This window comes from Rhinolophus sinicus, linkage group LG03 (genome assembly GCF_036562045.2).
Source record: "Rhinolophus sinicus isolate RSC01 linkage group LG03, ASM3656204v1, whole genome shotgun sequence".
NCBI lineage: Eukaryota > Metazoa > Chordata > Mammalia > Chiroptera > Rhinolophidae > Rhinolophus > Rhinolophus sinicus.
In genome coordinates, this window is record NC_133753.1 from 122,961,001 (window position 1) to 122,983,585 (window position 22,585).

At 33.0% G+C, this 22,585-nt stretch overlaps 1 protein-coding gene across 1 annotated transcript in view; it reads right to left on the minus strand.

The window, feature by feature from the left end:
- The window catches only part of YTHDC2 (YTH N6-methyladenosine RNA binding protein C2), a 61,870-nt gene that overhangs the window by 26,219 nt on the left and 13,066 nt on the right, over nt 1–22,585 (minus strand). Inside the window, exons 5-17 of the mRNA XM_074329200.1 lie at nt 20,491–20,657; nt 19,656–19,758; nt 18,618–18,774; nt 15,639–15,746; nt 14,372–14,520; nt 12,316–12,451; nt 8,106–8,232; nt 7,777–7,842; nt 5,491–5,669; nt 5,150–5,246; nt 4,982–5,069; nt 4,815–4,895; nt 2,853–2,935 (exon numbers count right to left, since the gene is read on the minus strand). Of these exons, the coding sequence (XP_074185301.1) occupies nt 2,853–2,935; nt 4,815–4,895; nt 4,982–5,069; nt 5,150–5,246; nt 5,491–5,669; nt 7,777–7,842; nt 8,106–8,232; nt 12,316–12,451; nt 14,372–14,520; nt 15,639–15,746; nt 18,618–18,774; nt 19,656–19,758; nt 20,491–20,657 (1,541 nt within the window). The remainder of the gene's footprint in view (nt 1–2,852; nt 2,936–4,814; nt 4,896–4,981; nt 5,070–5,149; nt 5,247–5,490; nt 5,670–7,776; nt 7,843–8,105; nt 8,233–12,315; nt 12,452–14,371; nt 14,521–15,638; nt 15,747–18,617; nt 18,775–19,655; nt 19,759–20,490; nt 20,658–22,585) is intronic.

Genomic DNA, 22,585 nt, shown 5'->3' on the forward strand with positions numbered 1-22,585 from the left:
AAAAACAATTCCTTTTACAATTGCATCAAAAAGAATAAAATACCTAGGAATAAACTTAACCAAGGATGTGAAAGACCTATATGCTGAAAACTATAAGACTTTTCTGAAAGAAATTGAAGAAGACACAAAGAAATGGAAAGACATTCCGTGCTCATGGATTGGAAGAATCAACATAGTTAAAATGGCCATATTACCCAAAGCAATATACAGATTCAATGCAATCCCCATCAAAATCCCAATGGCATATTTTAAAGAAATAGAACAAAAATCATCAGATTTGTTTGGAACCACAAAAGACCCCGAATAGCCAAAGCAATCTTAAGAAAAAAGAACTATAATGGAGGTATCACACTTCCTGACTTTGGCCTGTACTACAGGGCCACAATAATCAAAACAGCATGGTATTGGCAGAAAAACAGACATATAGACCAATGGAATAGAATTGAGAACCCAGAAATAAAACCACATAAATATGGACAGATAATTTTTGACAAAGAAGCTAAACATACAATGGAGCAAAGACAGCCTCTTCAATAAATGGAGCTGGGAGAATTGGATAGCCACGTGCAAAAGAATGAAACTGGACTGCTATTTGTCACCATGTACCAAAATTAATTCAAAATGGATCAAAGACTTAAGCATAAGACCTGACACAATAAACTGCATAGAAGAAAACATAGGTACTAAACTTATGGACCTTGGGTTCAAAGAGCATTTTATGAATTTGACTCCAAAGGCAATGGAAGTAAAAGCTAAAATAAACAAATGGGACTATATGAAACTTAAAAGCTTCTGCACAGCAAAAGAAACCATTGACAAAATAAAGAGGCCACCAACTGAATGGGAGAAGATTTTTGCAAACAGTGCCTCCGATAAGGGGCTAGTATCCAGAATATACAAGGAACTCATGCAACTGAACAACAAAAAAACAAACAACCCAATTGAAAAATGGGCAGAGGACTTGAAGAGACATTTCTCCAAAGAGGACATACAAATGGCAAATAGACATATGAAAAAATGCTCAACATCACTAATCATCAGAGAAATGCAAATCAAAACCACAATGAGATATCACCTCACCCCAGTCAGAATGGCCATCATCAACAAGACAAATAGTAACAAATGTTGGAGAGGCTGTGGAGAAAAAGGAACCCTCATACACTGTTGGTGGGAATGCAGACTGGTGCAGCCGTTATGGAAGGCGGTGTGGAGGTTCCTCAAAAAATTACGAATAGAATTGCCATATGACCCAGCAATCCCTCTCCTGGGTATCTACCCAAAAAATCTGAAAACATTTAGAGATAAAGACACGTGTGCTCCAATGTTCATTGCAGCTTTGTTTACAGTGGCCAAGACATGGAAACAACCAAAATGTCCTTCGATAGATGAATGGATGAAGAAGTTGTGGTATATATACACAATGGAATACTATTCGGCAGTAAGAAAAGATGATATAGGAACATTTGTGACAACATGGATGGATCTTGAGAGTGTAATGCTGAGCGAAATAAGTCAGACAGAAAAAGCAGAGAACCATGTGATTTCACTGATATGTGGTATATAAACCAAAACAACAAAAGAACAAGACAAACAAATGAGAAACAGAAACTCATAGACACAGACAATGGTTTGGTGGTTGCCAGAGGGTAAGGGGGGTGGGGGGTGGGGGGTGGGGGGTGGGAGATGTGGGTAAGGGGGATCGAATATATGGTGATGGAAGGAGAACTGACTCTGGGTGATGAACACACAACGGGATTTATAGATGATGTAATACAGAATTGTACACCTGAAATCTATGTAATTTTACTAACAACTGTCACCTCAATAAATTTAATAAAAAAAAAAAAAAAAAAAAAAAAAAAAAAAAAAAAAAAAAAAAAAAATTACTTTGAAGGGTGGACTAGGCGCTGGCGTCAGTGCATAGCTTCCTAAGGGGCGTACTTCAAAGGTGACCATAGTGATATTCAGCAGTGAGGTAGGTAGTGCTTTTTCTAGGATGAGTTAGCGAACTTAATTGCCTGACCATGGTATATTGGTCAAAAATTCATTCCACATATAAACACATACATCTGTATCTTTCCTTTCAATAGTTATCAGTATACCATCGTGTGGCTATAATATAATTTATTTAACTATTTCACTATCGATGGACACCACAGTGTTCCCAAACTTGTCACTATTGCGAATAATGTTACAAAAAAACATTCTTAAACACACATTTGCACACATGTGCAAGTATATTCAGGATAAATTATGAGAAGTGGAACCCACTGTGAAAGACAGATTTGGATAAACAGTTTCAAATTGCCCTCTGAAGAAATCACAACAATTTACACTCCCATCAGCAAACTCTGAAAGCCTACAGGTCCACACTTTTGCCAACTCTATTGCATGTACTGTTAACCATTTTCATCAATGTCAATCTGATAAGCAAAAAACAGTATCTCATTAATTTGCATTTCTTTTGGTATTATATAAGATGGTATATGTGAAATTAATGTATTGGTCTTTATTAATTGATTTTAAAAGGATTCTTGTATAATACAAAAATTAGTCCTTTGTCCTATATTGCAAATATTTAGGATTTTTGCTTGTATTTTTGTGTTTCAAGTTTCTTATATCTTCTGAGTACAGATAATACCAGGCAAATTTTTTAATTTTAACATCACCATAATTTGATTTTTTTAAAAAAGTATTAAAATAATTTGCTTTATAAAAATAATATAAAAGTTAAGACTAACATGAAAATTTTAACATTTTATAGAAGGTGGAATATAGATGAATATGTAATACATATGAAAATGTTCCCATTTTACAGGCAATTGCGTGAATGTACATTAAGTATACATTACCTGCCTTTTCGTTGTATGGCACTAGCTTTGGAAATCCACACCGTTTTTAACATTGTAACAAAATTCAGTGCATCAAAGGATTTCTGTAATATTTAAATATCTTCATGTTAAAATATCAGATATTTAAGAAGAAATGAAAAACATTACAAATTTATTTTAATATGCCAATTTAAAGCCCCTCTTAATTAGATAATTAGAATAGGGTACTAACTTTTTTTTTTAATCCAGATTTCTGGCTACAAACATTTTAAGGAAAAAGAATGAACACTAAACTCAGAAGAGCTGTGAAACTTCCTCACTCTGTGCCTTGCTGAGTTATTTGTTGCTTTCAGCTACAGCTGGATAATAGTAGTCAGTACTCAAAAGGATGAAGATTGGAAAGAACTGATTTATTGTCATCACATCATTTTCTATCAGATTTACATCACTGTGGGGAATACAAATGATCTGGGAAAGACAGTTTTCTGAAATACTTTCCAGCGAGCTCATATGGAAGAATAGGAATAACAACAATCGCTAAACCAATCCTACCCCAAAGTGAAAAAATTTTAACCCCTTTCATTTACCTCCTGCTGAGCTACTGGCAGCAGTTAGCCTATACAGAATGTTACGGCCCCATACGTCCTCAAAGAATCTAACGTGAAAATTTACTGTAGAGAAATAGTTTAAAAGACTGCATTCCTAAATAAAATATATACTTCAATCACTCAATGACTTAAACTTTCCCTTTCAAAAAATAACTATATAGAGCAAATACAAATGGCTTGTGATAGTTTAACTGTGGAATTTTTAGAAAAGATGCTGCTTATTTAGTTTTAATAAAATGTTACATTTCTCAACATTGTATGTAAAACAACTTTTGACACTACCATCATGTTCTAAATCATGATAAATACTTGATAAATAACAGCCAAAGAAATTAATTTCTAATATTTTCAAAATCTACTTCATCAGCTTTAGATAATTTTAGGGCAATAAAATCTGAATTTTCATTGACTCACTATTCAGCCTTTTATTGATAATATTCATCATTATCTTCCTACAAAAAATAAAATTTTCCTTCCTTTATAGTATTTAACTGTAATGAAATGTCCAAGTTGTATAAAATTTTGTTTTCTATAGACTATTCCTAAAAATTACATTGAAAACATTACAAAATAATTAACAAATTTTTCCAATTAAAAATGATCATTTATATCCACTAGAACAGACATTATTTGCCTTCCACAACATGGACAGTATTTCCTTGAAAAATCAACTACCTCTATTACTTTCAATTCTTTCAGTGAAAGGATCTACCAAAGTTAAGGATACTGAGAGTTGCTAGGAATTCCAATACTAAAAGGAAATAAAGCCTGCCTTTTATTTATATCAGGGGCTGGTACTAAGTATTTCAGCCTTTGCTGAGGGTCTCTGCTACAATTACTCAAATCTGCCACTGCAGTGTGAAAGCAGCCATAGACAACAGGTAAAAGAATAGACATGGCATGTTCTAATGAAATTTATTTTTATACAAGCAGGTAATGGACCCATGGTTTTGTTTGCTTTCTCTCAACATGTTTCTCTTGCACTAAAATGTCTTTTGAATACCTATTTTATGTGCAGCACTGAAGATGTAACAATGAACAAGAAGGACATGGGCCATTCCCATGTGCAGGAGGAAAACATTCAAAATATGTAATCAAATCCCTACACTGTTTCACAAAATTTTCACTATAACTAGCCAAACCTTTTACTTTCTTCCTAGTATTTAGTGAGAAAAGTCTACTTTTTTTGTATTATTTGTTTAAAAAACAAGATAGATCCTGTATACTGATTTAAGGTAGAACATTCATTTTAGTGTTAAATTCATCTAGAACCAGAAATTTTCCCATTAAAGTGAATTCTGCTTATAAAAACATTTATTTGAATGGAATGTAAGCTTCTTCATTTGAGTTGAACATACAACTTGTCCATACATACCTCTTTCACTTTACCAGAATCAATAACAAAGACAACATCATTGACTGTGATGCTGGTTTCAGCAATATTGGTGGAAAGGATCTGCAATGGGATGTTATGTTATAGTTAATATGAAAACAGAACCAATGACTCATAAAATGGAAAAAAGAAGATTTTATGAAGCTTACTATTTTTCGAACACCTGCAGGTGGGTTTTTTAATACTTTCTTTTGATCAGATGTTTGCATATTTGAATGAAGCATAAAGACTTGATATCTGTTGACAATTAAAAGAGAAAATATACTATGGTGCCTGTTTTTAATTTAAAGCAATAAATATAAAGCTTTAGCTTTTACCTATGTGTACTGTCAGCAAACCGCTTGTCATCAAATAGGATGCGATCCCTTAGTCCAACAATTTCATCATATCCAGGTAAGAAAATTAATATTGCACCTTGGAGAAGAAGGATTTCTTTTAATATTAAATATCATTGTAAAACCAGAACCAATCAACAAAATTAGCTACAATGAACTACATCACATGTTTTCAAGTACTGATAAACTGAAATACTTATGACAGTTAAGAGATTACGCATGATTATCAAGGGAATTATATAAAAATTTGTATACAAAACAATAATTTTTAAATCAAAGTATATCCATTTTTGTTCCAGGTCTTTTAGACAATACTTATTTACCAGCATCACAACTATGGCAGATATTGTATAGAAGATGCATGATCAAATCCAAGTCTACTTTTTCATCATCAAAACTGTGATGATAAGCTTTCAGGAGCTCTCTGTCTTCTGCACTGAGGTCATTTCCACTTGTTTGAACCAGAGAACTTTCATCTAGATTTCCAAATTCCAATGAAGCACTTAAAAAAAAAGAAAAAGACCAAGTCAATTTTTATTAAAAAGAGTAACCCTTTTAAGGTCAATGGTCCCCATTACGTCCTTCTTCAAATTTTCCATATACACTAAAGAGGGTAAGTGATACTTAATGTTCTAGTTGTAATTCACGTTTTGGTTGCAGATATATTATTTAAAGTAAAATTTGGCCATAAGTGGACATTTCTCCAAAGAAAATATACGAATGTCCAATAAGTACATGAAAAGATGTTCAACATTATTAGTCATCAGAAATGAAAATCAAAACCACAGTGAGACACCTCTTGACATGATTGTAAGTGTTAGAGAGTGTGTGGATGATTGTAAGTGTTAGAGAGTGTGTGGAGAAATTGGAATCCTCATATATTGCTAGTGGGAATGTAAAATACAGTACAGCCACTTTGGAAAACAACGTGACAGTTCCTCAAAATGTTAAACATAGTTTTACCATATGCCCCAGCAATTCAACTCTTAGGGGTATGTGCAAAAGAAATAAAAATATTTGTCCACATAAAAATTTGATTACAAATGTTCATACCCGTATTATTCATAACAGTCAAAAAGAGGAAACAACCAAACTGTCCATCAGTTGATGAATGGATAAACAAACTGTGGTCTATCCATGGAACAGAATATTAATCAGAAATTCTACAACATGAATGAACCTTGAAAACATTATGCTAAATGAAAGAAGCCAATAACAAAAGACTACATATTATACGATTACAATTATATTAAATGTCCAGAGCAGACAAATCTATAGAAACAGGAAGTAGGTTAGTGGTTGCCTAAAGCTGGGAGAATTGGGGGGAACGAATGACTGCTAATGAGTACCGGTTTCCTCTTGAGGTCATAAATAAGTTCTCAAAACTGATTGTGGTGATGATTGCGTAACACTAACACACTAAACAACACAGAATTGTACGCTTATATGGGGTGTGAATTTTATCTCAAGAAAAATGTAAAAATACAAACTTCCGGTCATCATTTATATTTTCTTAATAGGTTGTTTCTCATTCTTCACTATTATAAACACTACTCTGAAGAAAAGTTCACCTTAAAAAAAAAAATTCTATAGGTACCAGTTTAACATGACTCTTAATTTGGTAATTCTATACTAAAAGCAGGTTAATTATGCTATTTTCCAAAAGCCAAAATCAACATAAATGACTGAAATAAATGCCTTGCTTCTTCATCCTATATGTTAAAATATAAACTACTGCTATCACTAGCAATTATCAATTAAATTTCTACGCAGTTCAGTTTAGCATCATCTCTCTTAAAAAGTTTAGCAGAAAGCTAAACATAAAACTGCTTTCAAAGGGGAAAATATTAAACTTACACAATTTTATAACTGCAGTATTTAAAATTTAAGTAAGTAATTTTAACACTTCTTTTTTTCTTTTCAGCAGGTAAACAAAGAGGGTATTATGTTCTTTGTTTTCAGCTATAAACTGGAGCTATTTATCATCAATTATCCAGTAAATATAATAAATTTAATTTTAAATATTTGAAATTTATAATTGATAATGTCATGATCTCTGAAACAGAAAGCCCAGTTAGCTGGAATAATTAAAGTATTATCCGGGTAATTGCTTTACTTGGTAATCTATAGTATATAGTGAGCTATACCTAACACCTTAAGAGTATCTAGAACACTCAATGTGTGAGCACTAAAAGGATTGCAAGTTCTGAGTGGTATTATTCAAGTGGCAGCAAAACCCACTATACCATAATTAGCATTTGGATCTGTCAAAAACTTCATTAGTTTACACATTTTATATTCCTTCCTTACCATTTTAGTGAGGTTTGGGGAAAATGCGGAGATAAATACATGTGTTTGTATCTACCATGTTTAACTGGAAATTCTCCTTCTCCTTTTTCAAAATAAAATAAAAAATAAGATAAATATTATAACACAGTAGATCTTATTAGCAACCTACAAAAAATTCAGAAAAATTACTTAGAATTATAAGAAGAAAAATCTCTGGATGAGAGACTGTAAATAGCCTACACTTGTCATAATCTATGATTTACATGGCTAAGCTTTTTTTAAAAGGACTTAGGATTATTAAACATAGTATAAAGTTTTACCTGTAAGATTCTAGAAGATCCACAATTTCAGTCTGCCCAAAGTGCTTAGCCCAATCTAAAGCCATCCTGCCAAAATTCAAAGATAACAAATTAAGACAGAGAAATAATGTTCTCAAAATTATAAAACTAGTAGTCACTCAAAATTATTCATTTACCCATTAGAGATCTATCAGCAATTATTACACAATAGCTTTGACTATAAGACAAATACAAGAAATAACAAAAGATACGTGTATCATATGTGTAACTCATATCAACATATGTGTAACTCGTATCAACAAAGGAAATCACAAAAGATACATAAAGATTGAATGCCGTTTAAAATTTACCAGCCATTTGATGCTTTGCTATGGACATCAGCTCCCATACTAATTAACTGCTCTACTTGACTTGTAAAACCTCGTCCTGCAGCAACCATCAGAGCTGTTGCACTGGTTTCACTGTGTCTATAATCGACTAAAATAAGGAAAAGATAAATACATGTCATATTTCCAAGCTACTGTAAATCATTTTAATTCTTTTATATTTGAATGAAAGAATTGAGTATCAGGAGAATTAACCTGGGACTTGCTCCTTCACCTAACTACATAACAGCCTTACATAACCCTTAACTCCGTATCAACAAAGGAGATCTGTTATTGATAAGCCGTTAGTATAAACAGGAGTAGAATAGGGACTATCAGTTGGAAGGCTGGAGAAGAAAACATAGTTGTTAAACTGCCTTAAGCTCGCCAAGATGATTAAAACAGCAAAGGAAAGCTACTAACTTGCAGAACCCTTAATCTTCCTAAATCTAGATACTGTCTTGATCATCACATGACATGATATAATTAAAGAAGAATTAAAAAGTTAATTTTCATCAGCAGGTGGTAACGAATGCTTAAAGGTGCAAATGGAAAGTTTAAGACCATTTTTTGTTGTTCTTTTGTTTAGCTTTTATTCCCCCATCATTCCAAGATATTATTCTCTAAGATTCTTAATGGGAATAACACTGGCAGAAAGTTTACTTCTCATAAAACCCCTCCATGAGAAAAATAATTAAAGTTCTCTTGAATTTAAATTCCTTCCTAGAATACATTTCTCAAGGAATGCATTATATTATAATTGCTTAGCAGTAATTGGCTTAAATTACAAAATTGGTAACTTCAGAAAGAGCTCACCACTGAAAACACCTTTGTAGTAAAATTTAAGATGATTACAAAAGGAAAATTTTAATTTTCCATATATACCCAGTTATCCTCATCATTTAATAACACTCTAAAACATGGTATCCATTACTAATACAAACCAATGGTTCTTAAGGTGTGTTGGGGGATTTACGAGAGATTTACCTCAGGCATTCTATTTCTGAAAACAAAGGTAGTTATACCTTATTCCTAGATTCGAATTCAGTAGGTCTGGGATGGCTAGGCATATGAATTTTTGAAGAGGTTTGCAAAGATCATGAACTGTATTCACTATATGAGAATTACTGCTTTAACTAAATGTTCAATTAATGGCCTTGGAGAATAGAACCAAAATATGTGTATTTTGAGCAGAGGGGTGTGAATAAGTGTGAGTGTTTTAAAATGTCCAAATATTCTTTAATACTCCTCCCTTCAAGAAACGGAGCCTAATTCTCCTCTTCTCTAGCGTGAGCTGGACTAAGTGACTCACTGTAATGAACAGAATAAAGTGGAAGTGATGGGGTGCAACTTTGGAGACTAGACCATAAAAGGTACCTACAGCTTCCTGCTTTCTTTTTCTCCTTCTCTTTTGAATCACCTACTCTGGGAACAGCCAGCTGGTACATCCTGGGAAGAATAAGGCAGCCCTATAGAGAGTTCCAGATGGCAAGAAACTGAGGCCTTCTGTCAACAGCAAGGACAAACTGAGGCCTCTTGCCAACAGCCTGTGAGGCGCTTTCTTGGAAGCAGATCCTCCAGCTCCCGTAAACCTTCAGACGACCAGAGCCCCTGACAACAGCTACTACATGAGTATGAGTAGGGGCCAGAACCACTTCCAGGTTCTTGACTCTCAGAAACTCTATTAGATAATAAGTATTATAGGTTGCTAAATTTGGGAACCATTTGTTATGGAGCAATAGATGACTAGGAGAGTGAGCATGACAGAGAATGCCCGGTCTTACTAAACCAGCTAATTACTAGCTGCTTCCACAGGATCACACTGGGAAACTGATGGCATTAAAAATGTCATCAACGAGGCCCGAGGTTTCCTGGTTCACAGGAAGTATTTTCAATTCTGATGCCAATTAATAGTTGAGATTTCAGAAGAGAAATAGAAAGATGAGAAGTGAATAACTGAGCTACCATACATTTTAGTTTATTTCACAAGGCTTAAGACAGTAGAATGTTGGGCTCTGGAAAACGCCCAATAAAACTATAAAGAAGAGGGACCTGTGTCCATAGGATGACCATCATCAAAGTAATCGACTAGTATTCACTAATGGAATATCTAGGAAGAGGGTCAAAGATAACACATACTTAAAAATGCTTTCTAAACATTTTATAGCAACCTGTCTCAGAGCTCAAATTTCCTAACTTTCAGGTACTATTTCTAAACTATTAGGAGTAAATATTTTTATAACTAATGGAGGAAAACAGACTGCCAGAAAACTAGAGATGAGCAAATGTCCACATTTCCAAATACAAAAAATCACTTTTCAAAATACTGATTTTTTTTTTTAAAGAATGACAAGCTGAAGAAAAAGTAAGTCAATAGGAGCCAAAATACATTTACAAAGAACAAGAAATGCCAAAAGATCTTCATTGCTTTCTTAAGAGGTTTTCTAGATTAGTAGATGTATGGAATTCTAACCAATTGAACAACCACACCTATACGTTGACCTAAAAAGCCTTTTGTAGCACATACACAGTGCTTGGTCATTGACCCAGGCCCCTCAAGTTAATAAACAGAAAGTTTATTAATATACTAGGTAAAATTAAAACTAAAAAAAAAAAAAAAAAAAGTTGTTAAGTGGAAACAATAGGCCAAATCTAACTATAAGATGAGATTTAAAAGGAATGGTATGTCTTAAGCTCAAAAAATTCAAAACAAGTAAATGATGGAGGAGGGATTAATCACATGTAAAAAAAAAGAAGAAGAAGAAGAACTAGAAGTTTCAAAGACAATGTGAATCAGTAAGACAATGTGGTTGGCAAGGTTACACTGCCGAATTAATGTAAAGAGTAGAGGTTTTTAGGCTGATAAACCTACTCTACCCAAAGTCGGTCACTAAGAGATTAACACTCAGGACCGAACACCATGCTTTTTAAAAGGTACAAACTAGAACATAACCAGAGAAGGTGGGCAAAGACAGGCGAGAACTAGATATCACGTTATGTTAAAGAGGAGTACTTGAAGTCACAGGAATGGTCAGCCCAGAAAACAAAAAAATGGAGAAAGAATAACTATCTTCATATACCTGAAGGTCTGTCAGGCATAAATAGATACTAAGTCTCCTCATTATCGCTACAGAAGGAGAAAAGGGTAGACACTATAGAGGTAGATTGCACTTCAAAACGTATTTTTAAAAATTTAACAATTAAACCAAATTTTAAAAAATGTCCTTAAGAAAGGTAGTGAGCTTCCTATCACTAACCATATTCAAATAGATTATCATTTAGTAGGATACTTAAAAGGTTTATCATTATTCAATAAATATTTATTGAGAGCTTACTCAAACAGTGTTTTTCCAATCTGTGGTCGGGAAACCATGGATGCGTGTGGTGAACTATATACATTGTTCTGTGCCATTTTATATACGGGACTTACGTATCAGCAGATTTTGGTATCCAAGGGGAGGATTCTGGAACCAACCCTCAAGGAAACGAAGGAACTGTAGTTAGGTTTTTGGGGAGTCAGAAATTATACAAGAATTTTTCAACTAAGTAGGGGGTCTGCACTGCTAACCCTGCATTGTTCAAGGGTAAACTGTACAACAAAGAATAATAACGAAGAATAAGGAGAAATAGTGAGAGAAGGGTTCAATTTTAGGAAAATGATCAGAAAAGGCCTCTCTGAGAAGGCAATATCAAAGTAGAGACTTAAATGAAATAGACATTGGGCCACATGAGTACCTGTAGGGACAGCATTCCAGGCACAGGAAACAGAACAAAGGCCCAAAAATGGCAATGTGCCAGAACACATGAAGAACAGCAAGAAGGTAAGGGTGGCTAAGCACAGGGAACAAGGAAAAAGAGCAGTAAAAAATGGGATCAACTGTCAGAGACTATATCAGAGGAAGGACTTTTTTATTCAATAAAAATACTTTTGCACGTAATTGTCATATATTCACAGAACCAAAAAACTATTCTGGATATAACTAGGTTAAGAATCCCTCATTTAACACAATATTTATTTATCATACTAGGCTAATAAGAAGATCCTGACTTGTGCATTTGAAATAAGTATTCAAAAAGAAAAATTATTGGTTGTGAATGAAGAAGGTAACACATACAATTTGAATTAAACTAAATTTCCACCATAAATAACTGTAATAAAAGAGTAATAAAAAAATTTTATGTAAGTTACACTTACCACTAACATTTTCAGTTAGAATAAGGTGAAAAACCTGAGCAAAGGCATCAACATCTTTATGTAGCCATATGTCAGAAAGACAAGCATCCATTTCCTTTATTAACCATGGTTCAAGGCAATTCACATCTTTTTCTGTCTTTAAAAAAAACACAAAGATTATAAATTACCTAACAGCTTAACCTTTGCTTGCAAAGAAAGTGAGATGGCCACAATGGTCACAAGAATTACTAACCGTATATTATAGCATAGGCCTTGACAAAGTTTCTCATCTCATCACAAACATCACTCACAATACTATACTAGGTGTGATCAAAATATATGGTGAATATTTCAGGAAAAGAAATTATTATAGTAAAAGACACATTGCCATTAATCCCCCTCAAAATACTCCCCCTTGCTTCAAACACATTTATGCCATTATTCTTGCCACTTTCTGAAGCAGTTCTGGAAGTCCTTGTTTGTGTCTTTAGTTGTACTGTCGTGGCTGCCTCGATGCCCTGAATCGTTTTTCTTTCATGGTCATTTTGACTTTGGGGAAGAGCCAGAAGTCACACGGTGCCAGATCTGGTCAATAAGGTGAATGAGGACACACCGTAATATTTTTATTTGACAGAAATTGCTGTACTAGAAGCAATGTGTCACATGGAGCATTGTCATGATGGAGGATGAAGTAAAGACCCTCACAAAAGAGGATTTTCAGAACTGCTTCAGAAAGTGGCAAGAATGATGGGATAAGTGTGTTCAAAGTGAGGGGAACTATTTTGAGTATGATTAATGACAATGTGTCTTTTACTGCAACAATTTTTTTTATTCAAATATTCACCGTATTTTTAGCACACCTCATATCTTATTCTTACATTCATCGTTTTATCTACAAATGAGAATGTTTGTCAACAAAGGAGTATGATCCAGTCAAAATATTAACTAAGTATGCTTCTGATAGGATGTTGTTAAATGTACACCAGTGATTCTCTCTTCCAACTGCACATCAGAGGAACCATCACCTGGTGCTTTTCAACACTGATGCCAGGTTCCAGACCCAGAGCTGGTACATGAATCTCTGGTGATGGAGGCCAGATTCCATATGGCTTTAACAGTTCCTTACGTGATGCTAATGTGTAGCCAGGCTTAAGAACAGCTAACTTAGTAATCAAAATGCTGTTCCTTGAACCAAATGGATGTTCCCTATACTAAATACCAATTTTAAACATTCTTTAAAAGTATTTGTATAAAATTATATATGGTTCTTTTAGATACATTAGAACTATAAGCACTGGAAGAAAATTACAAGCATATCTGCATTATGTATGTTCTCATGCTCAAAACAGTTAAATTCTTTTTCTAAAAAGTGCATAGTCCCACCCATATTCTTCATCATACTAATCACCAATGCCTTTAAAAGAATTCTAAATGGAATCAAAAGCAAGAAGTGTCCTAGGAAATCAGCTAGTTCGTTTTCAAACAGACTCCACAGAAGCCAAGGTAGCAGAAGCTCCACCTGAGGACAGAGGTGAAGAGTGACGGATGAGCCAGGAGGGCTGCTATGAAATATTTCATTTGTGAAGATTTTGTGGCAAAATCGAACAAATGAAAGGAGAAAGAAGAAGAAGCTGATGTAGTCTATAGTGGGTAACTGATTTTATAAAGTCACATAGCTGGTTGGTGGTGGAAACACCAGTACTGATTATTTTCTCTAACACCAACAGTCTTTTCTCAATTTTCTCCTAATGTAGCTGATCTTACGTTGTTTAGCTCATAGGCTCTTAAACTTTTAAGATGATAAAATATCAAGCAATAATAATGAATGTGCATAATATCCATAACTATTTTCTTCCAAAAATTTGGAGAAAATATTGAAATAATTTAAAGTTACAATGAAATAAAAGATGTTGCATTGTGTGCTAGAAAGTGTTAGAAAATTGTTCTGAAAACTGTGGTGTAGCCTAAAACAAACTAAAAGAATTACACTTTAATAATGCAGTAAAATATTATCTCATAAGATGTTACTTATCCAATTTTCCCTCAAAACATCAGTGTAATACCACCGCAGCCTTACCAACTGACTAAAGACAGCATCACCACCGTCATCCAGTAAATCATACTCTTCAGTCACATTTGGGACAGTCCTCTGCCTCTGAGATTCAGGCTTGAAAGTATTCTCTTGAGCTGAATACCATTCTGTAAGTGTGGTTTGTTGTTTCTCTTCTAAATTAATTACCAAAGAGAGCAAGTAGATAAATTCTTTGCTTTTTAAAATATATTCCTGTGTTTTAAAAACTTAAGTGAATCTAAAAATACCTAAAAGTTGGCCTTATTTTGAATTACTTTTTAAAAATATATTAATTAGAAACATTCAAAAATATGCTACGCTGAACCTTCATGACACATGAAACTGTTTAAAAACCTCATCTATTCCATCTATTCGTAAAAAGTTTACTTCTAAGTCCATAATCCAAACAACAGCATTTTAGCCATACAATAAATACTATTTAAATCAATGACTAATATTCACATAGCACTTTGTAGAAAACCGTTTATTGAACTCCTGCCACCATACTAGTTGTTTGAGACATAACAAGTTATATACAATTTTCATCTTCAAAAGTTTCAAGACATAAGTTTTATAATTTACGTATTAGGGATTCAGCACTGCATAGTGAAATAGGCATTGCTAACTGCTTTGTTTTCAAGTGGAGAACCCAAAGGTAAGGTATTTGTCCAAGGTCATACAGACAAAACAAAGGAATCAAAACTTGAAGCCAAATCTTCCATCATGAATAATGCAGTTAAAAGTAACAAAATGAACTTAACCCTAATTCAAGATCTGAGACATAGTATAACTCATGATAACAGATGTACTAATAAGCAAATAATGCTAAAGTCAAAGTACAGAAGCAATTCATAACAATATCAGGATTTGAAAACCTTGACATTTGTATCAAAAATGAGAGCATTGCTCACATGCTACACTTTTCACTCTCTCCCACCTGCTCCCCACTCTTGTATTATTAGATATGCTGTGGCTATCAAATGCGTGGCAGCATGTACTCTTCCCTCCATTACAAAGTGTTTGAATCTTTGAATATAGACATACACAACCTCCTCAATTCGAGCATCCACTTTCAATTCCTCACTATAGGTTATTACTTTTGGACATAAACCAGAATGCAAAAGGTACATTTGGGACAGTATTAATATACAGTTATACACAAGAGAGAAATACATTCAAGTGTCCTTGTATCTCCATAGCATAACACTGAAGTATTCTGAAAAGTTAATAGGAATAGTGATTTTCTTTTATATTTGTTTGATAAAAAACTTACCTCGCTGTTTTTCCTTTTTGTATTTTAACATTTCTTTGTTTGTGTATCCAGTGGTTCTTAAAATGTCTTCTAAAAACATTTCTTTCACTTCAAATGGTCTTCCCTGAACTAAATAATATAAATTTTTTAAGTATTTAATTTGCATGTCAGAGATAATTCACATAAAACATGAGAATCCCAAGTGAATGAACATGAGTATAAAATTCAAAAGCGATTCCATAGGTCAAGAGATCTTCATGATATTGTCTTTTAAATACAATTTTGATCTTTATTTTAGAAAAATGTTCATTTGCTTTTTCCCCCCAGTGTTTACTCTCTACTTATCATGTGTTTGGCATCATGTGATGGGCACCAGGAATATAAATGGTAAGCAGAAACAGAGCTACCTCTGACTTCTTGAAGCTTATAAGCTAGCAGAGGAGACAGACATTAATCCAACAATCCAGAATATAAATGTAAAAATAGAGTTGAGAAAAGTCCTATAAGAGAGAAAGACAAGATAACATGACAGTATATAATGGGCTGGGGGGGAGGGGCGAGGTAACTGAGTCAAGAAAAGCAACCTCACCGAGAAAATGAGGACCAAGAGAAGAGGGTAAGCAAAATAACTAAGTTATATGGATAGGAAAGAATGTACCATGAAGAAAAAACAGTGGAAAGAGTAGATGTTTTCAAGAAACTAAAAGACCAAGCTACTAGTTCCAAGCTAGTTGGAACACAGTACAAGAGCAGGAGTAAGGAGGGGGTTGTAGTTCAAGATGAGGCAGAAGAAATAGATAAGTCTTACCAAAGACTAGGTCTTTATCCTGAGGTAAAAGTCATTCCAAGTTTTAAGCTCAGGAGAATGTTCAACATCATTGGTATTCTACTTTAGAAAAGATTGTTCTGACTGCACTGTGCTGAATGGATTTTAAAAAGAGCAGTGTGGATGGAACAGACCAGGTAGGAGCTAATCCAATTGTTTAGGTAAAAGAGAACAATAACTTGAATGAGATTGGTGATAGTAAAAATAGAAAAGAGAGACTCTACACAGTTAGGAAGTGAAATCCACAGAACTCAGCATTTGGATTAGATATGGAGGAATGATACGATAAAGAAGTATCAATCACAGTTCTTGGATGTCTGGCTTATAAAACTGGATAGATGATGTCATACCCCAAGGTAACAAAGAAAGCTGAAAGAGGAACAGGTTAGCTGGTGGGAGTTGGGGTTTGGTTTTAGACATGTCAAATGTGAGGTGCCAAAATAAGCTTCCAATTAGCAGATGTAGTATAAATTTCGTGTACCTTATCATCCAAGAATATTCTGAGAAGAAAGACTTACAGGTTTGTGACTTAGGTGACTAGGTCAACGGTATGATTAATCAAAACAGGCAATACAAGAGAAGTAGATTTTGTAGAAACACTAAGTATTCAGTTGGGGGTATTTTAGAAGTGAGCTGCTTATAAGATATCTAAGTCCAAAGCTCTGGAGAACAGTCTGAATTGGAAATAAAGATTCAGGTGTCATCGGTATAAAAGAGAAAGTAGAAAGCAGAAGGGCATGAATGAGAACTTGCAGGAAAACTAACTGTGCATCTCCAGTTACCTAGTAGAGTGCAGTACAGAGAAGGAAAGAAGAGGAAAACAAAGAAAAACAAAGAAAGGAAGGGAAGGAATTTTTAAAAAATGGATAAAGGAAATAATCCTAGAAAACACCAATATATAAGCACCATGCAAAAGAAGAGAAGCCCCAGAGGAAACCAAAAAATAAAGTATAGGCTATCATGTAGAATGAGACTCAGACGGCAACGCTATCAAATCAATTGTGGGATCTGAACATTTCACAAAAAGGGCGGGAGTGAGGGAGTAGCCAACCTTGAAAAATACTACAGAAAATTTAAGATTTTTGTGTAAAAATTTGACCATAGGTTTGGCAATTAAGTTAGTGTCAAAACAATACTGGTCAGAATACACAAATGAACAACCCCATACACTGCAGAAATGTGCATCATTTCACTTCGGGAAAAATAAAATGGCAAAACCTGTTAAAATTTAAAATAGATACAGTTTTACTTCACAAGTTCACTTTCAGGAACCTACCCTTAGAAATAAGCATCAATATATGAGGATATACGTACAAGGATATTCATTATAACACTGTTTATGGTGGGGGAAGGGAAGAACTAGAACCAATATGAATATCCAAAAATAAAGAAATGGTTAAATCATTGTACATTCTTATTATGAAATATTAAAACAGCTGCTTAAAATAATGAACTATATCTGGAACTACTGAACTGGTGGACTGTTCATGATATGTCAAATGAATAAGGCAAACTACAAAATAATGAATGTGCCCATTTTTGTAAAATCAACTTCTGTAAACTTGATATATATGTATATGTTTGTATATTTTGTATGAACATGGACAAAGTGAAAAAGGATATACACTAGGTTTTAACATCAACTAATCTCGGGAAAGTAGGACATGAAATAACAAGATAGAGGCAATTGTGAACCTTTTTCCTACCTATGTCTGTGCTGTAACATTGAGGTAAACACATGCAATTTTTTCCATTTTTGAAATTCAATTTTTTTTTTAAATGGGCAAACCCATTTGGATGAAAGGATACGCACAAAAGTTAAGTGGCAGCATATTCACAAGTACATGGGACATCAGCATGGGAATGTAGACTACTCTTTCAAGGAGTCTAGCAATAAAGTGGAAGCGATAGGACAGAATTTAAAGGGGAATACAGAACTAAAATAAAGACACTTCCTTTTAAGACTAGAGAATTGGCCTCATAACACAATAGCAAAAAGCTGTAGATGGAAACGGATGAAAATATACAGATGACTAATTGAGTATATCTCAGAGGAAACAGAACGGATGCTCTCTATGTCAGAATATTCCCTAATTCTGACTACCATAAATATAATCATGCCAAAAAGTATTCTTTCATAAAAATTCTAGAAGAAATCTGATAATTTAACTTACTATATATCACTGGACAACTTCCAAAATATCTTATAAAGAGATTTACATCCAAGGCAGCACTAGAAAGAATTAGTTTCAAAGTTGGGTGTTTTTGCAACAAATCTCTTAACTTAGTAAGTAAAAAATCACTAAATCGATCCCTTTCATGTACTTCATCCTGCAATAAACAAAAATAAAACAATGGAACAGTTAAAACATTATGGATGACTAAGTCTTTAAAATTATGGAGCTATTGGGTTTTACACCAATTCAAATTAAATGTGGACAAGGCCAATTAGTATTAGTGAAAATTTTGTCTTATGGACAATTCAGAATTAATCAGACATTAACAACCTACTGTGGGTTGTCTTTTTTTTTTTTCATAGAATATGAAACCACACAAACTAAAACAAATTCTGAATTAGTGAAGTCTAATTTAATGTATTTTTAATATATGCAAAATCTATTTAAATATGCTTCTATTAGCACCAGGAATCAGAAGCATCCTTTGGTTTGAATACGCAGAACTAGTAAGTTTCCAATAGCTGCTTATTGCAAGTTTATAAAACTTAACTTAATTTTTTCTGACACAAACTGGATAAAAGCTTATAATTCTTTAATAAGATAGCAATTCATCTACTTACTTCATCAACTCCTAATTTAGGATCTTAACCACAAAGTTAAATGATTATAAAGTATGCCCTAAAGTTGGGAAATACATATTAGTTAAAGGAGGAATCAGATGTCTAAGCACTCAGAAAAAAAGAAAACTTTCACCATTCTGGAAAACTCTTAAGTACATTTATGTATCAGCTTCATATACAAAAAAGCACTATCTGCTTATTTTATTTTCACATGTAAAACCTGATGGTAAGAATATCTTTACTTAATACAAAATATTTATTTCTAATTAATTATAGAAAATAAAAAATAACTTGATTATCAAAACCTGTTCAAAAAAACAAATTGGGTCTCACTTAAAACCTATTCCAAAAATGTAATTATGTATTGAAATTTTAAGCAATCAGAGTTATATGGCAAATTCAGCAATATTCTTACCACAATAACATGTGTCACAGTTGACAATGTACTGTCTCCTGCCATCAATGTACGAAGCAATACCCCATTAGTGCAAAACGTCAGAAGTGTCTTTGGAGAAACCCTTTTTAAAAAATCAAAATAACATGCAGAATTACAAATGGTATATGCACTAAAACACGATCACATTAAATGCTAGTCTCATATGTATTTTAACAAATGTTAAAGTTATTAATTGTGTACTGGTATGTATGCTTTATTAGAAAACGTATGTGAAATGTATTTTACGTTTGACAATCTCATAAATGTTTTCATTACTAACAGCCTTTTATTAATTACATGATTATTTTTTTAAAGGACCATAGATTTCTTTTTTTTAATATCTTAAATACTTTTTGCTTGGGAAAAAACAAATACATCATAAAAGAGATCAGCTTTTTGAATCACTATATCCAAACTACTGAGAGCAAAGAAATAGTACTACTCATGAAAAAAAGTACTACTAGGACTACTACTAATAATAACCAACTCAGTCACTAACATTGATTGAGTGCTTACTATAAACTTCAGTGATGCTTTTATTAGCCCCATTTTATAGATCAGAAAACTGAGGCTCAAAGAGGTAAAATAACTTGTACTTGATCATAAAACTATGAACCGAAATTTGAATCTATGGTCCAAACTATTTATTCAAAACCTCACTACGTTTAGATATGACCTCAATGTTCTGTCACAGACTCATTTTACTTGTTGCTAAATGATTAACTTTTCAACTCACACATTCTCTGAATTTAGTGAAACATAAACATTCAGCTTTTCCAAGAATGATAAAAGGCTACAGGAGAATTTTCTTTACCTGCTTTCTAATCGTATCTGATACCCAATTGTTTGACCAATCCTTTCTCTTCTCTCTGCAGCAACTCTTTCAGCCACAGCAATAGCTGCTAATCGTCTTGGTTGAGTACAAAATATACGGCAGGGGATACCATTTTTAAAGCAATCATCTAAAAGGAACTGAGGAATCTGAAACAAAAGTTTTAAAGTACTATAAAATGTCCTGTTTGTATACCCAGAAAATCCAAATTAATCAACTGAAAAAAATATTAGAACTAAAAAAGTTCTGTAACATGTTCAAATATAAAATAATTATAAAATCAACAACGTTCATGTAACTTGCTAATAAACACCTAGAAAAGGTAATTTAAAAAGATCTTGAAACAACAGAAACTAAAATGCTGAAAACCAAATTCAGAAAGAAGTAGTTAAAGCTTACACAAAAAACATCATAAACTTCTAATGAAAACAAAAGATCTCAATATATAAATATGACATATTCCAGAATGGGAATAATTAATGTTGCAAAAATGTTAACTGCCCCCAAATTATTCTGTAAAGTCAATGAAATGACAATCAAAATTCCGTTAGGATTTTTTAATCGTGAAAAGCATAAACAAAACAAAAATAGCCTAGTACCAAGCTTTCAGATATTTTTCTACAGACATTATTCTATAATAAAAACAGGTCAGAAAGACTTAAAACAAAAAGCAAGTCTTCCCACCCCTACAACCACCAACAGTCCTCTCCAAAAAAGTAACTACTCTTAAGTTTATTATGAACTCTTTCAGGAGAAAAGGTTTACACATTTAGAATATTTGTATATACTCGTATAAATAGGTTTTAATTCACACAAAGTGTGAATAAATTGTACTTAATGCTTGTAATTTGCAAATTTCACTGAACATATCAGATCTACCTAATCCATTTTAATAGCTGTATATTCTACAGATATACTACAATCTAACAAATATAACTATACATTAAGTTCCTTGCTATTATAAAGAGTGCTGCAGTGAATATCTATCTTTGAACATCTATCTTTGACTACGTGTAGTCAAAGAGTACATAAATTAAATTTGGACAGAAAAAGTATCAAACTGCCCTCCAAAACAATTCATACTCCTATCAACAAAGCAGAAGACACTGTGTTCTCCACATGTAAGCAAATACTAGACATCATCAATTTTTGAATTTCTGCCTGACAACTGAACAATAACGTTGTTTTGATTTCATTTCTTAATGAGTAAGAGACAGAGAGAGAGAGCATCTCTTCATCCATGTCTTAACCTCTAGGATTTTTTTAAACTTGACTAGTTCACCCAGAAGCAAAAATGGACATAAATTAAGAAATATTTAAAAAGATAATGAAGAGGAATATTATGCTAAAGCTACAAAAAGAAAAAAGGTGGGATCCTGGTGCAAAAAATAGAATTAAAGATACATAACAAAAATTCCAGAAATAGACCCAGGTACTACAGAAACTTAGTAGTACATTAAAAGTTGTATCTTAAATCAGGGAAGAAAGGATAATTAAATAAAAATTATATTAGAACAACTAGGTATTAATATGAGGAAAAAAGTAAGATTTCTACCTGATGTGATAAAATGAAATAAATTCCAGGTGGATTTTTAAAACTGTAAATATAAAAATACTAGAAAAATATTTATAGGAAAATGTTTTTTAATCTTGAGTAGGAAATGCCTTTCTTAGCATGGCTAAAAGCCCTAAAAAAAAAATATTGACAGGTCTGACTAAATAGAAATGCAAGCTAATAAACAAGATACCATAAGCCAAGCTAAAAAAGGAGACAAAAAATTGGGAGAAACTATTTTCATGATATCTAACAGACAACAGGCATGTATCCATAATACATCAAGCACTATTAAGAATAAATCCAAAATGATTAAATAAATCCAAAAGAAAAATGAGATATAAACTAAGAATACAAATAGATAATAAGCAAACGAAAAAATATTCAACTAATAATCAAGGAAATGCAAATTAAACATTATCAGATTGATAACAGTAAAAACATTGTTGTCCAAGGTTTAGAGAATCAGAAACTTTCAATAGTTTCAATACATTAATACAATAACTCTTTTTTAAGTTAAGA